At 29.4% G+C, this 22,249-nt stretch overlaps 1 protein-coding gene across 5 annotated transcripts in view; it reads left to right on the top strand.

Annotated features, from left to right (window-relative positions):
* LOC135961765 (protein hu-li tai shao-like) overlaps positions 1–22,249 on the top strand; it is a 54,195-nt gene that overhangs the window by 10,730 nt on the left and 21,216 nt on the right. For all 5 annotated transcript variants that reach the window (XM_065513348.1, XM_065513344.1, XM_065513349.1 and 2 more), the window contains exons 2-9: positions 17,848–18,018; positions 18,153–18,633; positions 18,717–19,437; positions 19,504–19,627; positions 21,314–21,424; positions 21,481–21,775; positions 21,852–21,992; positions 22,067–22,138. In XM_065513348.1, the coding sequence (XP_065369420.1) occupies positions 17,923–18,018; positions 18,153–18,633; positions 18,717–19,437; positions 19,504–19,627; positions 21,314–21,424; positions 21,481–21,775; positions 21,852–21,992; positions 22,067–22,138 (2,041 nt within the window). In that variant the 5' untranslated portion in view covers positions 17,848–17,922. The remainder of the gene's footprint in view (positions 1–17,847; positions 18,019–18,152; positions 18,634–18,716; positions 19,438–19,503; positions 19,628–21,313; positions 21,425–21,480; positions 21,776–21,851; positions 21,993–22,066; positions 22,139–22,249) is intronic.

The raw sequence follows: 22,249 nt of genomic DNA, 5'->3' as shown, positions 1-22,249 counted from the left end.
ATACATTCGCTATTTTTTATTTAACAACTAAAATATTCACTAGAAATAATTTGTATGGCAGAACAACGTTTGCCGGATCAGCTATTAATATTATAATATATAATGCGTTTGTGCTGATGTTTGTTTAACACCCATCATAAAGTATACCGATCGAATCACTTTCTGCGAAAAGATTTCCTTTCGAATCGAATTAGGGATTGGTCGCAATTTTGAAGGTATATTTCTAGCAAATTTGGTACATACGTACATTCAGCCCAATGACGAAACTTATTGAAATTGGCTGAAATCGGTCCATTATTTAACCTAGCCCCCATACAAATATCCTACCGAAATTGGACTCCAACGGTCATAACAGTTTAATTTACAAATGTAAATTTATGATGATCGGTACATAAATAGTCACAGCTCCCATATAAGGCCCGCTTCCGAAAATCACTTTACCGAGCATTAATCTATTAAAAATGTTGGAATCCACATAAAATTTAAATGAAATGAGTCCATAATTAGTCATAGCTCCCATATAAGACTAAAAATCATTCACGAAAATAAATTATTGAAATTAAAAAAAATATATGTTTTTGTTCATTTACTAGGGTATTCATTCGACTAATGATTGTTCGATTAATCGAATAATTTCTTACGAATAATTACTCGAACAATTTAAAAATGGCCATTTTCGAATAACGAATAATTCGAACAATTCTATGTAGAATAATCAATAAAACGAATAAATGTTCATATCATAATATTAATATATAATTAAATTTATTAAATTGCTTAACATTTTTCATAATTTCAAATTTAAATAACTCACAAAAATTGTATTGTTTCTGAAATTCGACTAATAACTAAAAACAAAGGGACTTTCGATCACTGTAGCTGAGTGTTCCGATAGCTCCTTCTATAAATATATAAATATTTCTGCAAGAAGTTACAATTCAAAAAACAAATCTTTTACAATTTTTAACTTAGGACTTGATCCAATGAAAATAAAATGTACGGAATAAAATATTTGTTATTTAGCTGCCGAAGTATTAGAAGATTTGCAATTAATAATCAAAATATTAACTTAGATTAAAGTGGAGTTGAATGTGATGGAGATTGTGATTTTGAAACGGTCGTCGAAAGTGATGATATTTATAATGATTACATTGAAATAAATGAAGGCCATGATCTTAAAATATATACGTAAGTATTGCAAAATATTTAATAAATCGAATGATATACACAAATATTGCAAACTAATGTTTTGTTGCAAGAAAAGCATGGAGTTCGTCTTATACATGACTTTGAACATCGTTGAACATCTTTGTCTAACATGGTAATAAACTTTTTGCGTATTTGTAAATGCGTCAATCATTCACTGCCTGACTTCAAATTAGCCACGTTCACTGACAATGAACGTGGACAGATTCCCTTTATTGTGTAATTCCCCAAGACCACTTTATTAAGCAAAGATTCGGCAACGTTGATAGAGCTTGATGTATAATACAATTTGTTGTAAATAATTTAGAAATAGTGAATAATTAATTTACTAAATGAACTACATAAAAAAGTTCTTAATACGTTTATATTGTATTTGAATTCAGGATCATGACCAACTAGCTCAAATTTTTTAAAGCATATCTCCAAAACGGAAACTAATGGTTTTGCTACTCAATTGTATTGTAGATTGTTCGGGAGTTATTCTGATCGGAATATTATTGTTGAAAATTTAATAATGGACTTCGTTTTCGAATGTTTTTTAACATTATCAATACTTGATTTATTAACTTTAACGTTATTTTTTGTTTTTCTTTAACAATAAAATATTAAAAAACCGAATTCATTCTTTACTTTTTAAAAAAAATTTAAATTATTCGAATAATTCGATTAATTTTTTATTTTTTTTTATTTATTTATTATTTTTTCAACAACCTAACTTATTGGCCATAATCGGTTATAAATTTCTACTTAATAAAATTTTTTTTTTCAAAAAATTTAATTAACAAAAATATAAATTATAAATATAAATAATGCTTAACACAAATTGTACGAATTAAAAAACTCCACTCAACTCCAAACAATAATCAACTATTTAAAACGTGTGATCGAATTATTCGAACAAGTTAAAATCTCTTATTCGAATTATTCGTTTTATTCGAACAAGAGAAAAATCGAATAATTCGAATAACCTATCATTTACTCATATGGTCGGGCTGACTGACCATACTTTCTTACTAGTTTTTAAAATATGTTTCAGCTAATTTTTAACGCACAACCTTCACATGGCGAACTTTTGTTTTATTCCAACATGAACAGAAGATTGTTTTTTGTAGGAATAATATTTCTGGGTGTTTTTATTAATATAATAATATTTTTAATTAGGTGTCCAGCAGTACTACATTTACAATGTGAATTCGTTCAAATTGTAACTTCTCTATATCTATTTTAAAAGAGTTATTTCTCTAATAAAATTTAGCAAACTAAATTTTTTCTTTATAAACGTTTCATTATTGTTCATAATACTGAAATTGGGCGATAACTAGACGCAACCCCGCAACCCCATATTAGAACGAAATCTGAAACTCTATTATTAATTTAAAGTGGTAGGAATTGGGACTATTATTTTTGGACGTTTCAAACCACAGCACACAATCTACCCACCTATGGTGGTATAGGATATAAACATACAAATGTATCATTCTCGTATGTACACGATTTATTTTAGTGTGCACTTTTTATTTATTTATTATAGTATGAACATATGTATGAATAAAGAAACACATTTCCACTTTTATTCGGCCTGTAGGTAATAGTGGTGTTACAGATTCAACTGTACATTTAATGTTGTTTTACTTGATTTACTTGTTTTTCTTTTTATCTTTCTTATTTTTCTCTTTCCTAAAGTATACTCACACTATTATATTATTAGTAATGCAACTTCAACGTTAATATACACATGTATAGGTATTTAAGAAAATCCTCTAAATGTGCCAGTGATTATGAAAGTGTTCTAAGTCTAGAAATCGATGAAACTGAGTACTGCACATCTATGGCTTTGTTGCTATTATTTAATTTGTACACCCAATATTTATTTTCGATAAAAAATATATATGTTTCGACATATAAATTTTTTAATAAAAAAAAATAATATTTTATAAATTAAGAATTGTACACGAAAGTTTAAAAATACTTTAATCTTAAAATCAGATTTAAAAGTACATACTTATGATATGAGCTTTGAAGTTGTAACTATAAGAATACAGAAAAACACTATACATATGTATTACTGAACTCTATGGACTCTAATAAAACAGAATTGCTGTATATTTTTGGTGTAGCATAGTGTAATTATACCCTACACTACCATAGTGGGGAGGGTATATTGGGCTAATGCTAATGTTTGTAACGTGCAAAAATATTGTCCTTACACCCACCTTAAAGTATACTAATCTGCTGAGGATTACATTCTGAGTCGATTAAGCGATGTCCGTCCGTCCATGTAACCCTTGTAATCAATCAAACTACAGGTCGCAATTTTAAAGAAAATTCGACAAAATTTGGACTAAGCCTATTAAATTTGGTTAGAATCGTTCAATTATTTCTCCTAGCCCCATACAATTGCCCTATCTGAAAATCGTTATACTCTCACAAATATCTTAATTCTAAACATATCCAAACCAAATTCAGCAGAAATAAGTTTTATATAAGTTGAACTCGTACTACCAAATTTAGTACCGATCGGTCCACAATGTTCCATAGCTTCCATATAAGCACCATTCTCGAAAATTCCATTAATGTGTATAAATCTCTGAATTATGTTAGTATCCAAATAAAATTCAACACAAATATGTTTCATATTGTGTTGTCTATAACTTGTCGTAACTCCCTTATAAGGCCCACTTCCGAAAATCACTTTATGGAAAATAAATAACTTAAAAATTTTGGTATACAAATAATTTTCATATCAAAATAAAACTGTTTATAATTATATTATTATTATTATTACATGGTGGGGATTGCCCGACTATACCTTTTTACTTGTTTTAAATTATGAAAATAATCATTTTCTTGTTTTCAATTATTAAGTCTGGGAAAAGATTTGTAACTTGGATTTTTTTCAAATAAATTTAATCAAACGTTTGTCGTTTCGTCCTATAAAATGTTGACCTTAAATTTGCTATAATTATGAACTATTTTTGCCAAGTCTTTTTGAAAATATTTGTAAATTTATTACCTTACGAAATAAAATTTCGGCCTAATCCGAAACAAACTAAAACATTTCATGTGTACGTACTATTAATTTCCAAAAAAGCAGTAATTTTAATATCAGCTCATTTAAAGGTGTCCGTCCTAAAGCACCCACTTCACATTGTGTACTCCATTAATCTTGTTTTTCATTTTGAACTGAATAGTTTTTTTGGGGAACAGTATTTACAAGATGCTTAGACATTTTACAATAAAAAATACGTTCTTCTTAATATTCAAAACATGTTTCTACTTTGGTCTAATCCGAAAACGAATATTCGGTCGTACTCTAAAAAATACCATTACCGCTAAAATATCGTTATCGAAATAACTTAAATTATTCAAATTGTTTAAATTACCTATGTTCTGCAATCATTTTTCAGTTTTATACCTATTTCACGAAACAAAATATATTTGCGAATAAAATTTTTATTTTAAATCTTTAAATATGGGCAAGTCCCAGAAACAGTCTACCAACAAAAAAATTTTTAAATGAATCAAACTTGGAATTCTCAATTGTAATATTAGACTTGATATGTATATTATATTTTATATATAAACAAAATGTATTTTGATGGTCATTCATACAAAAGAGATTATCAAATCTAAAACTAGGTCAGATATCTTAATTTTGAATAATATTGAATTTTTTAATGTGTTTTTATAATTACTGAAATGTTAACAAGATGGTTCGATTGGCAGCTATATTTTTGACCATTCAATTTAAATACAAATTAATTTTGAGTAATTTCACTTTGAATGGAATTTTTCGCAACTTCTCTCGGAAAAGGAGATAATTTTCTAGCATCTGGATAATTTGTAACGAGCGTAACAAAATGTTATCGGCTTTTTATGAAAACGGCAAATGATTGTTCATGCAAATAAGTTATATTAGAATTCTCTTTCATTCATCTTTCTTTAAGGAATAATATTTTGTGTGCTTTATTATGCCAAATTCGCTAAAATTACGAATAAACACTTCAACTTTTAAAGATACTTCCACTTTTTGTAACGTGCGTCACAAAATTTTGCGATCAATTATTGCGCAAGAAATGGCAATTAAAAAGAAATGTCTTATGGAATTGCATTTAAATCTCACTATAGCGTATAGTATACGTTGGAGGTATCTTATTTGAAAAACCAAAAAGTTTTCATATTTAAATATGAAAACGTGTACGAATGAAACGTTTGTCACGCAGGAATAGCCCATAGCCCATATAAATTAGCAAATCATTAAAAATATTGTTTATTTGTATAATATAATTTTTATGTAGAAATTTATAATCGGTTATGGCCAATAGGCTAGGTTGTTGAAAATAAATAAATAGAAAAAAGTTAAAAAGGGTACTCATTTTAACGCTTAAGTTTACCATTTGTGCAAATGTGCAAATTTGCGCGACGTGTTTCATGAACCCACCTTTTTCAATTTTGTCCAAGTTTATACAGAAAATTTACATTTGATAAAAATGTCAAATAAAAATAAATTCAACAAAAAAAACATTTTTCAAATTGTATAAATTTTAATTTTAAAAATGTTGAATGAAAGTTAAATTTTTGGTACAAACGGTGGTATACATAGTTTGGAAGATTTTGTTCTAGATGTTGGTTAATGTTTTTAATCCTATCATTCTGTTCAAAAGTTATACAATTTTCACATGAACAACATTTTTATATTTTATTGATTTTTATTTTTTATAAATAAAAGTAAGCAAAAGCAGCTGATTCATGAAATGCACAATAAATTCAAGTTTGCGAGTCTAAATTGTCGCGAAAACTTATCGGAGTAGTGCAAACGAATTTCCATACATTTTTTGACAGTTCATTTGCGAGAGTGTAAAAATGCACAAATTGCACAGTTTGCGAGACATTTAAACGTTTACATGAGGACCCTTAATATCTCGCAAATTAAACAGTTTTTGTTTGTGTTAGGCTCTCTCTACTCAATGGTACAATATAATTGTTTCTTTTTGATAAATAATAATTTCAATTCAAAATAAATTCTGCACTTGCTTTTTTCAAAATAAATAAATACGTACTATGTACAGTGCCGAACTTAAGTACTGGCACAGGATGCTCATTGTACTTTAAGGTCTATTTAAAGGCCGTATTGTAGAGATTTTTAATAAAAAAATATATTTACCAGATATACTGACGAATTTCCTACAAAATATAACCAATTTAATACCAAACAACATAAAAAATACTTCATTTCAATGAACGAAATTATTGGCACACTTCATTAAAAGCTAAAAAACATTTGATTTAGGAAGCAATATTGCAAAATTTAATATATAGTTGCAATTGATTTTGTCTATATAACTGCCTCGATTAGCTTATAGGGTTTTTACACTAGCGCACATCTAACATCTACCATTCATTTTGCAATGATGTTAACATCTTCCCATAAGAATTGCACAGCGCTGAGTGCCAACATCTTTCTACATCTTTAAAAAAGTGTGAACAAATCTTTCAAGTTTTCAACATCTTCCATACGTTTCGTCAAAATGTACGTAAGTGTAAAAACCCTATTAGGCATGAATCCACCAACTTGTTTGTGATATCTGACCCAATACTTTGCCATTCTTCAACTAATGCCTTTTTCACTCGCTTATCTAGCTCTTCCCACAGATGCTCTATTGGGTTGAGATCCGGAGATTGTGGAGGGTGTGGTAGGACATGCGAAATATTTTATGAAAACTACATACGTCCAGTATAGGCCGCATGTTTGGGGTCATTCATTGTCATGTTGAAAAGTGAATGAAAATGGTAAAAAGTGAAAGAAAATAAAAAAATATTAAATTTGTTTTCATCAGAGAATAACACTTGATGCTAAAAATCATGTGGCTTGCGTAAATTACTAAACGGCATATTCTAAACGCTTCTTTTGGTTTACAGATGAAATAAATGGTTTACGTCTAGCAATACGGCAACTATAGTTTGTCTTTTGGAGCAATCTTCTGACTATTGCTGCGTGAAGTTCTTTCCCAAACTCTTCTTTAATCTCTTGCAGCAACCTGTGTTGAAGATATTTTTGGACATAACTTGCCCTTTTTGATTATAAGGAGTGAGATCGAAAAATTCTTAACACACGTTTTTCATTACATTTTTTAACCCAAGTATTATTTGAATTTTTTTTTGATCAAGTTACCTTTGAAAAACATGTCAGTTATTATGTGTAATGTCAATTATATTAATTTTTTTGTTAATCTGATTAAAATGAGTGACCAGAAAAAAGTGCGTACTGAAATTATTAAATATTTTCAACAAAACCCAACTTGGTCTTACAAAAAGTTGGCCAAGCATACAAAGGTCTGCCGTCAAACTGTTTCCAATGTTATTAAACAGTACCGGGAGAACTTGTCAGTTGATAGAAAACCTGGTTCAGGTAGAAGGAATGGTCCACATGATGTTTCTAAAGCCAAAAAAATAGAACGCATTTTCAAAAGAGCTCCCAACACATCCGGTAGGAAAGCAGCCCGGTTAGCTCAGTGCTCGGACTATTTGGTACGAAAAGTTAAAGCTAATGCAGGTTTAAAAACATACAAGGCTCAAAAAGTTCCTGACAGGAACGCTACTAAAAATTTAGAGGCCAAAAACAGAGCACGGAAATTGAAGTCAAGTTTTATAAAAAAATATTCTTGCTGCATAATGGATGACGAAACGTATGTTCTGGCAGATTTTTCGCAACTTCCAGGTCAAAAATTTTATGTTGCTGATGCTCGAGGGAATGTTGAAGAAAAGTTTAGGACCCAAAAGCAGACAAAATTTCCCAGAAAGTTCTTGGTATGGCAAGCAATATGCAGTTGCGGCAAAAGAAGCCACTCATTTGTTACAACGGGCTCTATAAATACCGAAATTTACATCAAGGAATGTTTACAAAAAAGGCTGCTTCCATTCATAAGACTTCATAATGTGTCCACTTATTTTTGGCCTGACTTGGCATCCTGTCACTATGGCAAACAAGCCCTTGAGTGGTACAAGAACAATAATGTGGTATTTGTACCAAGAGAGGCAAATCCTCCAAACTGCCCGGAGCTAAGGCCAGTGGAGAGATATTGGGCTCTTGTTAAAAGAGAATTGAAGAGTACAAAAAAGGTGTCCAAAAGTGTGGTAGATTTTAAACGGAGATGGACTACATGTTCGAGCAAAGTGACAGAAAGCACTATAAAAACGTTAATGGAAGGGTTTCCGAAAAAGGTTCAAAATTTCATCACTAGTGATTAAAACTATAAAAATAATTTTTTTTGTAAATTGTAATAATAATTTCAATCAAATAAAAAAAAAATTAAAGCTGTAAGTTTAGTGGTTTCTTTTTTATAAACATATATGTATGTTAAGAATTTTTCGATCTCACTCCTTATGGCTGCATTTACGCTCACTTCAGGATCTAGGACGACCTGTATGTTTAGCACTTTCAATTGTTAATGCTCCTTTAAAACGTTGCACGATACTCCGTATTGTAAAACGGCTCCTTTCCATAATCTCTACAATCTCAGCATATGATTTTCCTTGATTGTGTAAGTGAAGTATGTGTAAGTGAAGTAAGCTCATATTCTGTTTTGTTACCCATTTTCAGCAAAATTGATAATTATTGTGAAAATTTTTTACAAATTGACATTAACAGGTTTAGAAACGAAAACTGTTAAATAAAAGAAGATAAAATGGCATTGTCTAAGAAAAAAAAGTGGATAGATCGATAAAATTTTAAGAATCTGGTTAAGTGTTCCAATAGTTTTGTTCGATTATATAAATAGATGTTTACAACATAGCTTAATAAGTCGATCGTATGTATACTTTTGTAACGGTGTGTATATTAAAGCATCAGAAGATAGCACACGAAATGCTATGAAATTATTTTTATTTCTTACAAAAATTAAAATCAATTTTTTGTTTCAATGATGTCATACATTTTTATACAAACATTTGTAAATATGTATCTACTACATGCTTATTAGTGGGATAACTTTTGAAATTTGTTTGCAAATTTTGCATTTGTAGTACGATTACCCAGCAAAAAAATGAAATAGTTAAAAATGAATATTTTTTTTCACGACATCTTTCTAAATTACAATTCATTCTTAATGTCATTCACAATTCATGAATAAATGATCTGTTAATTCAAATACAAAATTCGCTTTTTTTTATAAATTATTTGAAATTAAAGCCGGTTAACTTATTAAATGTTAAACATAGTTTAGGCGTAATCATTGATAAAATGTATTTAATTTGTATGAAAAAAATTTTTAAAATGTTGATAAGTTATCCGGCCTAAGTGTTTGTTTTAAGATTTAATATAGAAGTAAATATAATATAAAATATAAATAATTCTACTTATAAAATTGTGAATTAGGTGCATGAGAAAGTTGCTTGAAATTCAAAGTAAATCTATCTTCTATATATATAAAATACAAAAAATGTTTCTATCTATGTCCGTTATAGACTCTGAGACCATCCAACCGATTAGCTTCAAACTGGTATAATTTTAAAGGAAATTTTCTGAATATGGTTTTAGACACCTAAAATACAATATTAGGTCCATTCGGTGCTTTCGTAAAGAAGATTTTCGAATTTTCTCATACAAACATTTTTCATCTATATATATAAAAAGGATGTATGTTCCGAATAAACTCAAAAACGGCTGGACCGATTTTAATGAAATTTTCAGGGAATCCTCAGAATAGATTTTTGATCTTCTGTCTGTGGGCGGAGGGTCGTTTAAAAATCCAATTTTTACATTACACCGCTAATGCCCTATCTATATATATATAAAATACAAAACATGTTTCTACCTATGCCCGTTATATACTCTGAGACCATCCAACCGATTAGCTTCAAACTGGTATAATTTTAAAGGAAATTTTCTGAATATGGTTTTAGACACCTAAAATATTATATTAGGACCATTCGGTTCTTTCGTAAAGAAGATTTTCGAATTTTCACATACAAACATTTTTCATCTATATATATAAAAAATGGATGTATGTTCCGATTTTAATGAAATTTTCAGGGACTCCTCAGAGTAGCCCAGCGGGTAACAATGTATAGTCAGATTTTTGATATTCTGTTTGTGGGCGGAGGGTAGTTTAATAATCCAATTTTTACATTACATCGCTAATGCCCTATATTTCATAAAAATGGATGTGTGTATGTATGTTCCGCATGGACTCAAAAATGGCTGGACCGATTTTGATGAAATTTTCACGGAATCTTCAGAAAAGCCTTTTGGGTAACAGTGCAAAGTCGGATTTTCGGTCTGTGATAAACAATTTTGTTTACTCTTGCATATTAGGTGCATGAATAAGAAATTTCCGTATGAAAGCTCGATGACCAAATACAATTGAAAGTGCCTGGCGAAACAATAATATACAAATCAATTGACACAGTAATGAACGAAGAACAAGTCGTAAATTTTCCTACTGGATTTTTGAATTCATTGGAACCAGCCGAAATGCCACCACATGTATTAACATTGAATGTTGGATTACCGACTTTTCCCGACACTGTATATTAAAATCGAGATCGAGATGCAATATAAAACATATGTTTTCTAAAGGCCAGCAACGCGGACCGGGTTCAGCTAGTCTACAATAAATATGCAACACCGGAAAAACAATTTGTTCTCGCATGCTATACTATATTAATAATTTGGTTATACCTCTAATATACTATACAGATGATTTTATTTTGCGCATGTCTGTCATTCTGTAGTCAAAATTAACTGGTTTTATATTTTCTTCCATCAACATGTACTAAGTTTTTAAAGGGTAACTGCTTACAAAACTGATTTGTCTTTAGCGAAATATTTAAGGGCTACATATTATTTTATTTATTAGTTAATAAAATGTTAAAAGATTATTACTTATGTCATTTTGATAACTAAGAAAAAGTAATCGTATGTACTATGTATTCGATGTATGTAACACTTTCTTTAAAATAATGGAGGCGTGGTTAAGTGGCATTTTAACGAATATTATTGTGTTTATATGTACTTAGTTATCGTGTATGTTGTCTCAAGTACATTTTAATTTAAATGTTCTGTATATATGTATGTATATCTATCTCATCGTAGAAAAAATGTGCCACTTTCAAGCATTAAATTATTTTAATTAATACCTACTAGTTTTGTTTTCTTTTTTTATTTAATTCAATTAAATTTCCCGGTCTCTCTTCAAGTGCTGCTTACGCGTTCTTTGATCTTCAACCTTAAAAAACATTTTAGTGTCTAGGATGACAACTGTTGTATGTATGTAAATATGTAATTTCAAATACATTTGCAAATACAATTATGTCAGATTAAAAAGTTCAATAATTGTCATATCAATAAACTGTTTTAACAAATTTGGTCAATGCTTTATAATAAATGAAGTAAGCTTAGTCCAAACTGTTATCAATGTTCTGGCCAAAGGTTTACATATTAAAGCATACAAATACTATACCAGTATATTCGTTCTATATATTATTATAGAGAAACTATACATAGAGCGGAAACTAGATAAAAAAATTCAAACAACAAAATTACTCATTAAAGTTACAGATACGAGTGTTGTTTTTGTTTTCACATAGTTGTTTTGTTGGATTTGTTTAGTTTTACCACAAAACGGCAGAGAGATTACCAATCGAGTATAACTTCGAGTAAATACGTTTCGATAACGACTGCCGTGATCCACGTTTACTACATTTTGATGACAAAGTACTCGATTTCGAATGCTGTGATTTGGGAAATTGATACAGCGATGTCCGTCAGTATACTTATTGAAATGAAAAATATAATTGACAAAATTATTTGGCACATCGAATGCTAAGTTGTAGAGCCCGACCAAATAATCGGTTTCTAAATATACCCGAAACAAGTTTTGAATACACGCAGAGAAAAAACATGGTTGTGGTAACCATAAACTAAGAGCAACATATTATGATCAGATTTTTGATTGTAGTCCAAAACATATTATGATCATTATTAGTATCATAAAATATCATAATATGGTCTGAAATAATCAAATTATGATAAAAATCAATCGTAATATGTTTTGAAATAATCATATTATGATATAAATCAATCATAATATGACCCAAAGTCATTATATTTATGACCCAATTAAATCATATTATGATACAATTAAATCATATTATGATCCAAAATAATCATATTATTATTAAAATTTATTTTTGGAAATACAAAATTTTAATAGGTTTTAGTTTTAAAGTACTAAATTCACAATTAAAATATTATTGATTAAATCAAATTTATTGTTATTCGCTCTAGGAAAGTTAAAGATAATATACAAATAAAACTATAGAGCGAATGGGAATTACAGACACTCAAAATTTACTTGTAAAAATAACATAGCTTAGACAAACACCAACACTCACAAATGGTGGGAAAACAGACAATTAAAAGTAAACATATTTTGTTTGCATGTTAAACATATTATGACTACATTTATTATTGTAGTCATAATATGTTAACATCTTAAACATATTATGACTACGCGTATATAAACTTAACATTTAATGGTTGTACATAAAAATAATATGTTTACCTAATTATCATTATTTAGTTGTTCGAAAACCATATTCATATTTATAATTGCGATGAAAATATAAACATTTACAGTAACTATAATATTGTTGAAATTAAATTAAAACAATAATTATATGTTTACGACAACAATATATTGTTACAGAGAACATAGTATAGTTGTCGTAACCATGTCCAACCATGTTTTTTCTCTGCGTGTATATTAAATAAAATCTAAGGAAGTTAGGTTTGATTTCTGTTGGACTCTACTAAATTGTCAGGCTAGAAGTGCTACTTACTACATTTGCAAACTACAACTAGCAAATAGTAGTAAAATGTTAAAAGATCAATATAAGGAGAAAATGTTATGGGTCGTTAATATTCTAGGTTTTTTTTTTTAATTTTCATTGAAGAAAAGCTATAAGGGGGTGTTTTTGTCATGACATCATACTATTTTTTGTGAATGTATTGTTTACTTTTGAAAGCGTATAATAGTGTATGTTATGCAAAATATTGTGTTGGTTGAAGGGTGTGTGCAAGAACTGAAAATAAAAAAAATGTCGCCTAACTCCAATTAAATCTAAAAAATCGAACTTTTGTGCACCACATTTAGATTGACCAAAAAACCGGCAAATTCAAATAACCGGTTTCCGGTTTAACTGAAAAAGTGTGTTTTTGAAATAAACCGCCGGTTACAGGTCTATATTAAATCTATTTTAATAGACATTTTTGTTAAAGAAAAGGCATGTTTCATAAGAAAGTAAATTTAACATACATTTTACATTTTTTAAATAATTTTTTCAGATCAATGACTCGTTGGCTTTAATTCCATGTGTTTACATTTACCAAATAAAAATACTAATATCAAAATTTAATCCTTATTCTATTTTGTGGAAATATGTTAAGAATTGTGTACTAAATCCTCGAAAAATTTTACATTTTTGAATTCTTAAGGCTTTATCTTTATGCAATTATTTATATTTAATATCTTTTAAGAAATAAAAATTTTTGAAAATGGTTTTGAAGTTTTTCAAAAATATGTTTAAATTAGCTTTAGAAAGTAAATTTCATTAAAATCGGTTAACAGTTTTACAAAAATGGTTTGTAAAAATATCGAAAAGTTAAAGAAAACCGAAACCGGTCCAGTTTACAAAGATGGAAAAACCGGTTGGCCGCTTTTCGGTTTCGGTGTTAGATACACTAACCATAGTTCATTGACATTTGCGTTATCAATATTTTACTACTGAATACGAATATACTCGTGTGCAGCACGCCAAAAAATAACTTTTAGTAAAACCAATTACCACATCTGTATGTACTTTAGAGTGGCCCTTAAGTTTGACTTTCTATTTTTGATGCTCCCAAGGTCTATTCTCTGGATAACGTTTTGTGGTTGCACATATAATTTGTAGTTCTGCAATAAATTATACAAATTTACCGGACCAGGTTTCATAAAATCTCTGATATCAATTTTTTTTTGGTGGTGGTGGCATTATATTACATTTTAATTTTTGAAGATTTCAATAAATTCAATTATTGAAAAATAATTTTATTTTCATTATGTTAAATTATCCAGTAAAATTTCAACTTTTGAAATGACACAGCAAAACGACCAGTACCTAGTTTATGAGTATCGGTGTTTTGCTGTGTCAATTTTACATGCTGTGTCAAATTTACATACTTTGATGCGCATCTGTGATTAGTTTGCGATGCTGATGCGCAGACAATGCATCAGCCATTTTGGTGATGCTTGTTTGATGGGTTTTTGCGCATCATCTGTTTCACTGTTGCTTTTTAGAACTCAAGACATTTGCAGTGTTGGCAACTTTTGCATTTTAGAACGTACTGCGCATCAGATGCAGCGCAGTGATGCATTTCCGAAAAGGCCTGTAACGATATTTTAGATTTAACGGCAGTCGAGCGTATTATAGGGTATCGGTAGTCAATCTTGCAAAATATATGAATGTATAAAATTTATTACTCCGTATGGATTTTTTTGTGAAAATAAGAGTTTATTAAACTACTAAGAACTGGTTTCTGGGATAAAGATAATCTACATTCTTCGTTTAAACCTAGATTAGACTAAAAATTGTGTTTCTCACTTATTGTTTATTTACTATATAATCTAGGTTTAACTGAGCATCATTGGTGGGTTAATCTAGTACGAAACAGTAGTAGGCGTAAGACGTTTACGGCAACCACGATAAGGGTGAATATAAACTAAATCTATAAATTGTTTACACTTTGTTAATTTAATAAGGACCCACAAGTATGGATTTTTAATACAAATTGAGCGCAAATTAATACAGCACAAATTTATTAGGGTTATAATAGTAACTACGTACACAAATTTTATACTAGTATGTATTGAAAACTAAATATGTGTGTTTGTGTACTGTTTCAAAGAAAAATTTGAGAGGCCATTCTATTTTTAATTGGATATTTTTATCAGTTGTTGTAATTATTATCTAACAATCAACCAATGTACGTATGTACTTACGTAAGTATATGCCAGGGTGATCTATTTTTAGACTTTTATCAAAAATCGGAAAATCTTCACTTAAAGCTAGATTTAATGCTAAAGAAGTACGTTAATGGAATTAAGAAATGCAAATCTTCGCTTCCCGGGATCTCTCATATATTTTAAAATTAGGTTGTAATGAACTACATATTTAAATAATTTTTCCGTTTTTACATAGACATAGTTTATTATGATATTGGGGAACTAATTTTCATTCGATGAAATTCTAATTTTCATTCGATGAAATTTTAGCAATTAATCACAGGAAACGCGAATGTAGCCATACTCTCGTTATTACGATTTTTGTAATTTTTAATACGAGTGCGTACTAATATTTAAGAGTATGATATAATATCATGTTGCAAATAAAGAATAAGTGTTTTAAAATTACAAGTACTTTAAAAATTTTAAACACAATCAACCGCATACAGTTTTTTCAAACTGACTACCTTATCATGATATCGATATTTTTCTTTTCAAGGGTAGCATTGAAACTATTATTAAGTAAACGATAGAAACGCTGTTTTATTAAATTGTATTTTAAGGTATTTAAATCGATATGGAGAATGTAATTTATCCACATTCTTAAGAATCATTTATAATATTTTTGATCACGAAAACGTTCTATCGAAACAAGCATTTTGAAATTTTCCCGGCTCAATTTCTAGTATAAGTTTTATTGATAATGCTCTATTTGGAATTTAATTTCCTTACAGACTATGAAAAAAAACTTATGCGTTTACAAAAAATATTAAATACTACCAACAAAAAAATAATTAAATATTTTAGGCCGTATTCATAAACATTTTAAAATCAAATTTTTTATGGAAATTTTGCTTTAAAACGTTGTTTAAATTTAACATTTTTTTATGAATATCGGGGTTTATGTACTATTATAATTTCTTATATTATACAAAAGAAAACATTTAAAATTCTCTTTTGAAGAATTAAATTCCACTAATAAATTAGAAGGTAAATTATTAAAATACGTTAAAGGCCGAATAAACGGGCTATTTAAAATAAATTCCGAACGATGCAGTCTTATATAGAATATACTGTGATGGAGAAGATTTCTAGACGGCACATTAAGATCAATTTTGCCTAGAAGACCCTGATCTTCTTCGACAAAATTGATCTTAATCAATATTGTTGTTAATTAAATCAAAAATAAATAACATGGAATGAATTTTATGTACTTCATATGATGGCAAAGGCAAAGTAAATTTAAGATGTTTTCAAGCTAAATTTAAAAAATTTCTCTGAACTTTTTCAATACGATCTATGTGAGTTTTACATAAGGACTCGAAGCAATTGCACCATATCCGATTTTGATCTGACGAAAGATGTGTATGCAATTTTCATTGTATACGGATTATAAAAATCTAAGCTGCTACTTTGGTGAAAGCCAGTGTGGAGTATGCTTTGGGAATTATTGATTCCAAATGCGGAATAAAACTCAACTTTGAGTCAAATATTATAACTAAATCATTAACTTCATGAACAGAAGTTAGAGAATAAGAGCAAATTTTGAATGATACTTGAAGATGATTTCTAGAATGTGAAAATGACATATGAACACATTTGTTTAAATTGAATTTTAAATTATTATCCAAGCTCCATGAAGACAATCGATTTAAAGCAGATTGTAAATTTAATATAATAATCTTCAAATCGTCGGCATATAGGTAGTAAATATATTGAGTGAATGAAAAATGGTCACTAGGACACTACCTGACTCATATCCTTCAATATTTACAATACGAATTCTATTCCGAATATTTGAATGAATACCAATTCTAGAAAATTTAGTTTCGTAAATCAATGGTTAGTCTCGAGAAGACCAATGTTTTGCTCTAAGGGCCATTGACATCAAGCATCCCGTTCTAGTTTTATCAAAACAATAAATTATAATGACAAAAATGAATCGCAATAATACTTTAAATTTCAATTAATTGTTTGGTCTTCCTGTAAAATTATTAAAATATTAGTTAGGACCATTCGCGTTTTAGGTGTCGATATGTAAATATTTCGTTTGACCCTAATTTTTGTCCGTAAATGCATTAACACATACACATAAGTACATATACATGTATATTATATGAGTATAACAAATATACCCCTATTTATTTTACAAATTCAAAACTTCCTCTGTTTATTATGAATCCGTATCTCTCCCTCTGCTCTCTGCTCACTTCACAGTATTTTTAATTTTCATGCTAGTGATTCTCTTTTATATTCGCGTTTCATTATTATTATTATTATTTTTCTTGTTGTTTTTGAATGTTGAGGTCATACTTTTCGTTATTTCTACAGTAAAAACATAAATTCCACCCTGTAACCCCTAATACAATTGTTGTTGTGTTTTTATTAGTTCTCTCTTTCTCTTGTGATACACTCTCTTCAAGTGAGCTTGTTCTATACATTTTCGTGTTGTAGTCCGTTTCGATGACGACACTTTTCATATAGACGCCAACGAAGTTGGAAATAGGGTGTGCGTTTGTTTGTAAATTATAATAAATAAATATTTGTAAATTTTGAAAACATTAACATTATTAAAATTATATTATTGTTTTTACAGGATAAATTTGTTGTTGCCGTGTCGGTCTATAAAGAAAAGTAATTTATATAAAATATTCTGTTTCATCGAATAAATATGACTGAAGTAGAGCAACCACCACAGAATGGCATTGATTTGTCAGCGGCCGAAGAAGATGACAATAGCAAAGCCCGACCAGCCGATATAGAACAGGTATTTTTAATTTGAGATCAAAATTAGCAATACATATGTATTTAGTTTTTGTGGTTGAGAAAAACAAAATAAGTCTTTTCTAAATATCTGTTTAATTTGTTAATATTACTGAATGAAATGTTTATATTCTTCAGGATATGCGTGAAATGGAACGTCGTAAGCGCGTTGAAGCTATAATGGGTTCAAAACTCTTCCGTGAAGAATTAGAACGTATTGTTGACTGTGCTCGTGATAGTGGAAATGCAGCTGGAATACTACAACAACTGTCTGATATAGTTGGAGTACCATCATCTCGTGTTGGAAACGTTTTTAAGAGTTCTTCCTGCATGTTGCCCATTAATGACATACGTGGTGTAGAGTCAATGGGCTATGCAAAAGGTGAAAAAATTTTGCGTTGCAAGTTGGCTGCAACATTTCGTTTGTTAGATTTATATGGATGGACACAAGGTTTGGGTGCTCAGATAACGGCACGTCTTAAAGTTGATCAAGAATATTTTTTGGTTAATCCCTTTGGCTTGCTATATCATGAGATCACTGCTTCGTCACTCAACAAAGTTGATATGCAAGGAAATATTGTTGAACAGGGCACAACAAATTTTGGTGTCAATAAGAGTCGTAAGTTATTAAACATATATACTTATGTATATATAGATTGATATTGTTGAGGTGTATTAACATTATTTGATATTTCCTTTAAGATTTTGTACTGCATTCTGTTGTACACGCTGCACGACCAGATATTCGATGCGCTATCTATATTGGTTGCAGCCCAGTGGTAGCTATTTCGTCTTTAAAAACCGGTTTACTGCCTTTGACTAAGGATGCATGTGTTTTGGGCGAATTGACTTCTTATTCATACACTGGTTACCTTCATGACGAGGAAGAACGAATTAAATTGGTCCGAAATTTGGGTCCCAACTCTAAGGTAATCCTTTTAAACAATCATGGCGCCTTATGTTGTGGTGAAACTATTGAAGAAGCATTTTTTGCTGCGTGCCACATTGTTCAGGCTTGTGAGACTCAGCTGAAATTACTGCCAGTTGGTTTGGACAACTTGGTTTTGATTCCTGAGGAATCTCGTAAAATCATTTACGATCAATCACGACGTCCCCCAGAGGACTTAGAAAAGAAATTTGCAGCTGCCACAATAACGGATTCAAACAAGTCCGAAGAAGAGAAAAAGGAAGTAGTTGAAACTACAACAAAAGTAATAGGACAAGCACCTAAATGGCGTGTCGGCGGCGCTGAATTCGAGGCATTAATGCGCATGCTTGATAATGCAGGCTATCGTACAGGTTACATATATCGTCATCCTTTGATAAAATCCGATCCACCAAAGCCCAAAAATGATGTTGAATTGCCACCAGCGGTATCATCATTAGGTTATTTATTAGAAGAAGAAGAACTTTTCCGCCAAGGGTAGGTTATTAACAAAACACATGAAAAATATTCTACTTAATTTCTTTGTATTTTCTATTGTTTTAGCATCTGGAAGAAGGGCGAGTTCCGCAAAGGTGGAGATCGTAGCCGTTGGCTAAATTCACCAAATGTATATCAAAAAGTGGAAGTTTTAGAAACTGGTACTCCAGATCCCAAAAAGATAACCAAGGTAGAAATTATAACATTTGAAGATAATCCACAAACAGAAAATCAAAATTAAGATTAAATATTGAATCAAACCCAACAACATATTTGGTGGTTAATAATAACTTATTAAAACCATTTATATCTACATATATTTAAACATCACCATTAAACATTCCTTATAAAGCACAAACATTTAGTTAAATTTCTTTATTTTAATAAAATTCAGCGTTCGTTAGTCGAAAGTAATGTTATTTTTGGCTTGTAATTTAATTCGTTTAAGTTAAGAAACAACTGCATTTTACTAACTGCCAGTTCAATTATCTTGAAAGAAAACCGAGTTGAAAAAAATCGTATGGAAATCTTGTATGTAAATACATTCCAATCTTCTAACTCACCATTATTTCAACATATTGGAACAGAAACAGTATTTGAATACAGAACATGATATAAAATAAAAGCGAAAGTTGTTTCCAATTCGTATATACATTAAATAGTATATCATTCCAATTAATACATTTTTATATAAGTAATCACTTTAATAATATACATAAATATGTAATATTAATGCTTTGTATGTCTCGTTTACCATAAAATATTAATAATAGTAATATTCCTTGATATTCAATAAAGTATCGAAATTACTTTGCTAATTAAATAGTGAAGAATCAAACATAACTATTTTAATTTTAAATAATTTTGTGCCTAAAATATAGATACATACGGTAGGTTTACAAACGTACGTTTCATTTTATTTCTGGTTTATTAAAAAAAAAAAATGGGAAAGAGAAAGAAAATTGTTTCGAAAGCAAAGGAAATAAAATAAAATCAACAAATTATATCCGAACATTTTCACAATTTTGCATTAACTGAAGAATAATATGCATCATCCTAAAACCGAATTATTTGACTGAGGCGACAATTTTTAATTATTAGTGTAAATGTATTATTAGTATAAAAATTGTATGTTCCTTATTGGCATTTAACGCTACAACAATAATATGATTGAATGTTCTTCGTTCCTTTCCTCATAACTTAAAAAAATCCCAATACATGGGTTGTTTCTGTATTGACGTTTTCAAATGAAATTGAAAATACTGAAACAAACTTATTTATTTTATTATTGAATGAAGATCTGCCCTACTCATGTGTGATTTGTTGCATTATTTTCATTGGCATGACAAATTTTATTTCTCGATCTTAATAATTTTTTACAATTACAAAATTCATTATTTTAGGCACAAAATTATACATTTTTTGTTTGTTTGTTTGATTTTAATTCACTAGATTTAAAGTATATACTAACGTCGCTAATTTTATTATTATTAATGTCTGTATGATATTACTATTCCGAAATGTAATGTTGCAAATGTTCAATTTTAAATCGATAATTTTGTCAATAATTATCAATTATCAATGAATATTATTTGTTGCTATAATTAAATCTGAACTATTCCATAAATAATCAAAAATGATTCAATATATATATATATATATATTAAGAAAAATTGCCTTTTCGGCATTTTCTCTTAATTTGTTAACAAATTTTTATATGAAACCGAATCCTTAGGTGTAATAAAACTAAGCAAAACATTTCTTTCTCTTTCCATTTTAATTTTTCACATGCAACGTTGTTGATTCTTATAAATTTATGAATGGGTTGTTGTTCATTGATAAAATTTAAACGGAAAATTGAAATGTAAAAAAATAGTGGGTTGCTGAAGGCTCGCCGACTCACTCAACAGCTGTGCGCATTGACGATCCATTACAATTTGTGCCAGTCAATACAAATCCCAAGGAATTCAAAAGAGTTCAACAGCAGGTATATTCCGTAACCTTTTTCTCTGTGCATTTTAAAAATTTGTTGTTCTATTTAAGATTAAGGATAATCGTCGTGCCGATAAAATATCAGCTGGTCCGCAGTCACATATTTTAGAAGGCGTTACGTGGGATGAGGCAAATCGTATTAAAGATGCTACGGTAAGTTCAGCTGGTGATCATGTTGTTTTAATGGGCGCTGCCTCTAAAGGAATCATACAACGTGGCTTTCAACATAATGCAACAGTGTATAAAGCTCCATATGCTAAAAATCCGTTTGATAATGTAACTGATGACGAATTAAATGAATACAAACGTACAGTGGAACGTAAAAAGAAAAGTATTCATGGTGAATGTAAGTTATTTTTTGTTATTCTTGTACCGTTAAATGTATCTAGTATGTGTATTTATTCCAATATCTATTTCTTCAGACACTGATACCGATTTCTCTGAATCAGAAGCATTAAGTTCATTACAAACATCAGGCGCACAACAACAAACTAAACAAACTACTACTACTACAACCACTACAACTGCCGCCGTTAGTCAATCAGAACCAGAAGATATTTCAGGTAGGAACAGTTGTTCTATGAATAATAATGGTAGTGTCTAACAATTATGAATTTATGTTGTAACCATTTTGTAGAACATCAAGTTATGAGAATACAAACCGAACAGGCCCCTGTTCCCAGTCAACCTGAAGTAGTTTTAAGCGATGGTAAGTTTACCTTTTCAATATTACTTAAACAAAAATCAAAATTTGTTGCACTTGTTTTGTTTAATTTGAATTTAATTAAAAAAGTGTCTTGTCTCAAAATATTATTTGTTT

Source organism: Calliphora vicina, chromosome 5 (genome assembly GCF_958450345.1).
Source record: "Calliphora vicina chromosome 5, idCalVici1.1, whole genome shotgun sequence".
NCBI lineage: Eukaryota > Metazoa > Arthropoda > Insecta > Diptera > Calliphoridae > Calliphora > Calliphora vicina.
This window is presented reverse-complemented; position numbering and strand designations above follow the sequence as displayed.